The 5,182-nt window shown below is 45.0% G+C and overlaps 1 protein-coding gene across 1 annotated transcript in view; it reads right to left on the bottom strand.

Annotated features, from left to right (window-relative positions):
• SAMHD1 (SAM domain and HD domain 1) overlaps positions 1-459 on the bottom strand; it is a 62,795-nt gene extending 62,336 nt beyond the window's left edge. The window contains exon 1 of the mRNA XM_014541414.1: positions 158-459. Within this exon, the coding sequence (XP_014396900.1) occupies positions 158-362 (205 nt within the window). The 5' untranslated portion in view covers positions 363-459. The remainder of the gene's footprint in view (positions 1-157) is intronic.
• Positions 460-5,182: the final 4,723 nt, after the last annotated feature.

The following is a 5,182-nucleotide window of genomic DNA, read 5'->3' as shown; positions in this document are numbered from 1 at the left end:
GTCCGTCCCCTCTGCCGCCTCCCGCGTCACGTCTCGCTCCTCCGCTTGGGTCCTCTCTGAGGCCCCCTGCTCACTGCCCGCGGGCGCCCTTCCTCAGGCCTGCGGTCACCGCCTCGGGTCGCCGTCCCCCAGCCCCTCAGCCCTCTAGCCCTGCTACCTCGGATGCGGTCCAGCAGTGCGGAATCCTCGAAGCCATTGCGCTTCAGAAAGAGGCACACCTGCTCCGGGTCCCAGGTCTTGTGGTCTGAGGGTAAGGGATCCGGGGACCCCTCCGCCGCTTTGAAACGGGTGTTTTGCGGCGTCCTTGGGCTGCTATCGCAGCGGGGCCGCTTGGGGGGCTGCTCCGAGTCGGCTCCCTGCATGGCTCCACACAGCGTCCGGCGCAGCACAGTCAAGAACCGCGGCGCTCAGCTCTCGCGCAGGCGTACTGACCGCCCGACGCTGGCAGCGAGTCCTTTTAACGTTGCCAGCCTACTGGCCTTCTGCGCAGGCGCCCTGACAGCACAGCCCTTGGGGGCAAGACAGCCCAGCCAGTTCAGCCGCCGGTCCTTTGCGCAAGCGCACTGACCAGCCAGAGGTCCTCTACTGAGCCCTGGGCGTTTACGGGAAACTGAGCGGCGAGAAGCAAAACTCAGGGTGATGCTAATAAGGGCAGGAGCGAGAAAAGATTGTGCCCCCTACCCGTGGAAGTCAGGCCACCGTCCGTAGCAGGAGCTCTTAAGGTGAGTTGAGGGTACCTTCCTCCAAATGAGTACCCCAGACTTACCGGTGTTTCAGATGCACCAGACTGAAAAGAAACCGAAAAGGCCATCAAGGCTTCCAGCATCTTTCCAGTTAAGAGAAAAAATGGGCAAGAAGCTGAACTGAAAGACCCTGGAATGATTTCAAATTTGATGTGAAAATGTCTTCTTGCATTTCACAAGTTCTACAGTATTGCTGGCCCGTGAGAGGGCTCTATCCATGGATAGGGGATGCCTGTCCATGAACTCTTAGCCTATCTTCAGGTTTCCATAGGGAAGCTAACTTCAAATTTCTCTCTAAAAGAATCCTCAAGCCCTAACTGGTTTGGCTCAGTGGATAGAGCGTCGGCCTGTAGACTGGAGGGTCCCAGGTTCGATTCCAGTCAAGGGCATGTACCTTGGTTGCGGGCACATCATAGAGCGTCGGCCTGCGGACTGAAAGGTCCCAGGTTCGATTCCGGTCAAGGGCATGTACCTGGGTTGCGGGCACATCCCCGGTGGGGGATGTGCAGGAGGCGGCTGATCGATGTTTCTCTCTCATCGATGTTTCTGACTCTCTATCTCTCTCCCTTCCTCTCTGTAAAAAAATCAATAAAATATATTTAAAATAAAAAAAAATAAAAAATAAAAGAATCCTCAACCCCTCTCTCCATTCTAGCCCCCTGCCCAGAAGAAAGGAAGGGGACAATCTGATTACTTACAGTTATCTTCAAGTACTTTTACTACCGGTTGGTAACGGCTTGAGAAAATGGCAGGCATCTCCCCCTCACTTTAGCCACTCTGGGACAGGACCTAAAGTTCCCTATAAATCCTGGTCCATGTGATTAACTGGTAAAAGGACAACTACTACCACTACTAAAGCCAGTACAACTTTATATCAACCCAGCCAGGGGATAAAGGATGAATGAGGCAAATAATCAAACAGTATGAAATAGCAGGCTAAAGGTAAACAAAATACTCTTAGCAAACAGAGCTTTAATGTGTGCCAGGCACTGTTCTAAGGGCTTTACAAATATTTATTCATTTAAATAGCACAATGATCTTAGGATATAAGGTAAAGAGAAAAAAGTAAATAATTTGCCAAAGATCACACAGCTAAAAAGTGATGAAACATAGAAGATTCAAATCCATGCAATCTAGCCTGGTTCCAAAATCTTTGCTCTTAATCACTTGCCAACAATTGTTTGTTAATGAGAGTTTTGAAATAAACTTATTTTACATTAGTTAAATCAAAATTTTGTATGGCTTCCTTGTCCTATAGACCTGTAGGGGAAAGTATAGAGTGATTTACTGGCCCTCAATCTGCACAGAAGGGCCAAGGTCCGGAAAACCACACCCATAAGCCCTAGAATAATTTGAGAAAAGACCAGACAGTTGTCAAGACTTGTGAAACCGAAACAAGAGGGTAAAATAACAAATAACATACATCTGAAAGACTTACATTTTAACTTGGAAACGGCTGGTTTGAAAACTTGTATTTATAAGATTTGTGAGGAAATCTGCCCTGACAGTAAGATTTCCTAGTAAGATAAAAGCAGGTGATATAAACATTTAATCCCTGGGTTTGCTCAAAACAAATTGCTTTTCAGAACTTTAATTTTCCATTTGTTTTTATTTGTTAAAGAGTGTAATTTAATGCCGTATTTATTATTTCCCCTCTAATCCCCTACTTTCTAGGGGCCCTCAATCTTCTGATGGCTGGGTACTTGCTCAAGGCCCTGTGGAGAAGTGACAGAATTGAATTTTAAAGCTGACTCCAAAACTTGGGCACTTTCTAGATTGCCAGTGCATTTAACTCCACTTACAGTCCTGGTGTTCTTATTCTATCCATACTCCACAATCTGGGAACAAATACTTACTAAAAACAGTCTCTGGCCCTAGCCGGTTTGGCTCAGTGGATAGAGCGTCGGCCTGCAGACTGAAAGGTCCCAGGTTCGATTCTGGTCAAGGGCATGTACCTTGGTTGCAGGCACATCCCCAGTGGGGGGTGTGCAGGAGGCAGCTGATGGATGTTTCTCTTTCATCGATGTTTCTAACTCTCTATTCCTCTCCCTTCCTCTCTATAAAAGAATCAATAAAATATATTTTTTAAAAAGATGTTGAGCCCTAACTGACAGTCTCTGTGCTTGGTTCATATTGAGAAAAATAAGTGCTTAAGCTCTCCTCTGATCTCACCATATTAGGACTAGAAAAGACTATACATTCAATTAATTTAAGACCCATTGCTTGATGACCTTGAATATTCCGAGCAGTTCTTCCCTGCCCTTCCCCAGCTACTTTCCACCCATCCAGATGAACTAAGCAATTTTGTTTCTGGCAGCATTAACATGTGGTTTTACCATCTCTCCCCAACTTCATCTTCAACCAGTGCTGCTGGATCTCAGTGCCAGTCCTGGTCCCTTATCACTTCCTCTTCAACCTTTACTAAACCTAACTTCCTCAAGACTTTCTTTTTTACCTATCTGCCCAAATCCCAAAGCCAAGCGAAAATTCATTTTAAAAGACGGTGTTTGCACGGCCCGTGTGGCTCAGTGGTTGAGCGTAGACCCATGAATCAGGAGGTCATGATTCTAATCCCTGTCAGGGACCATGTTGGTGTTGTGGGCTCAATCCCCAGTAGGGGGCATGCAGGAGGCAGCTGATCTATGATTCTCTCTCATAATTGATATTTCTATCCCACTCTCCCACTCCCTTCCTCTCTCTGAAATCAATTAAAAAAACACATATTAAAACAAAAGAAAGTCCAGCTGGTGTGGCTCGGTGGTTGAGCATTGACCTATGAGCCAGGAAGTCATGGTTCAATCCCTGATCAGGGCCCATACTGGGATTGCAGGCTCAATCTTCGGCTGGGGCTTGCAGGAGTCAGCTTATCTATGGTTCTTATCATTGATATTTATGTCTCTCTCTCCCTATCCTTTCCTTTCTGAAATCAATAAAATATGTATATGTTTTAAAAGTATTTATTTTCTTGTCTGATAAAAATAATGCTCAAGTCTCTGGTTGGGTATCAGTTGGTTAGAGCATTATCCTGATATGGTCAGGGTATATGCAAGAATCAATGAAAAGTGGAGCAACAAATCTCTCTCTCTCTCTCTAAAATAAATCAATAATTTAAAAGATATAAATAGCCCTAACTGGCATGGCTCAGTGGTTAGATCGTAGGCATGGAAAATGGAGGGTCTCAGGTTCAATTCCAGGTCAAAGGCACCTACCTGGGTTTCAGGTTTCATCTCCAGCCCCAGTCATGGTACATGCAGGAGGCAACCAAACGATGAATCTCTCTCACATTGATGTTTCTCTCTCTATCTCTCTCCTGTGGCCGCAAGGCAGCCAGGGCCATGAGGCAGACAGGGCCGCAAGAGCCGAGGCAGCCAGGGCTGTGAAGGCCTACTCTTGCACGAATTTCATGTATCAGGTCTCTAAGTAATAATATAATTAGCAATAATAAATTTATATGTTAAAAGTTGTTGCTCTGGGAAAAATAATTTTTTAAGAGGAGAGGAGGAGACCTAGCTGGGTGGTTCAGTTGGTTGGAGCATTATCCTGTATACTGAAAGATCCTGGGTTTGATTCCTAGTCAAGGTATATACCTAGGTTGTGTGTTCCATCTTTGGTCAGAGCTTGTATGGGAGGCAACTGATCAATGTTTCTCTCCCTTCTCCTCTACCTAAAATCATTAAACATGTCCTTGGGTGAGGATCTATTTATATAAAAACCCTGGGTGTAACGCGTCATATCTGAAGCTTGACCAACCGGAGGGAAGTCAATCCTGCAGGGGTCACCTTGGAAATGGCTGCGCCCTCCCCAAGCTGTTTCCCGTGAGGGCAAGGTTTGAGGCAGGAACCCACCCTCGGAGTGTGGAGGCATATCTTTATAAAGTTTTAATATATTATATTAGAGGTCGTGGTGGTACTGTTTTACCCACAGCGTCTACAGGAATTGCTACAAATTTACTTCTCGGTGGAAGGACCTTTCATTCCCAATATAAATTACCAATTCCATTAAATGAAACTTCAATTTCTAGACTTGATATAAACAGTGAAGTTGCTAAAACTATTAAAAAGGCCCAACTTCTCATTATCGATGAATGCACCATGGCATCCAGTCATGCTATAAACGCCGTAGACAGATTACTAAGAGAAATTATGAACTTGGTGGGAAAGTTCTCCTTTTTGGAGGGGATTTTCGACAATGACTCAGTATTGTACCGCATGCTATGCAATCAGCCATAGTACAAACGAGTTTAAAGTACTGTAATATTTGGGGATGTTTCAGAAAGTTATCTCTTACAACAAATATGAGATCAGAGGATTCTGCTTATAGTGAATGGTTAGTAAAACTTGGAGATGGCAAACTTGATAGCAGTTTTCATTTAGGAATGGATATTATTGAAATCCCCTGTGAAATGATTTGTAATGGATCTATTATTGAAGCTACCTTTG

Source organism: Myotis brandtii, unplaced genomic scaffold (genome assembly GCF_000412655.1).
Source record: "Myotis brandtii unplaced genomic scaffold, ASM41265v1 scaffold27, whole genome shotgun sequence".
Taxonomy (NCBI): Eukaryota; Metazoa; Chordata; class Mammalia; order Chiroptera; family Vespertilionidae; genus Myotis; species Myotis brandtii.
Note: the sequence above shows the minus strand (reverse complement) of the source record. Positions and strands in the feature narration are given on the sequence as shown.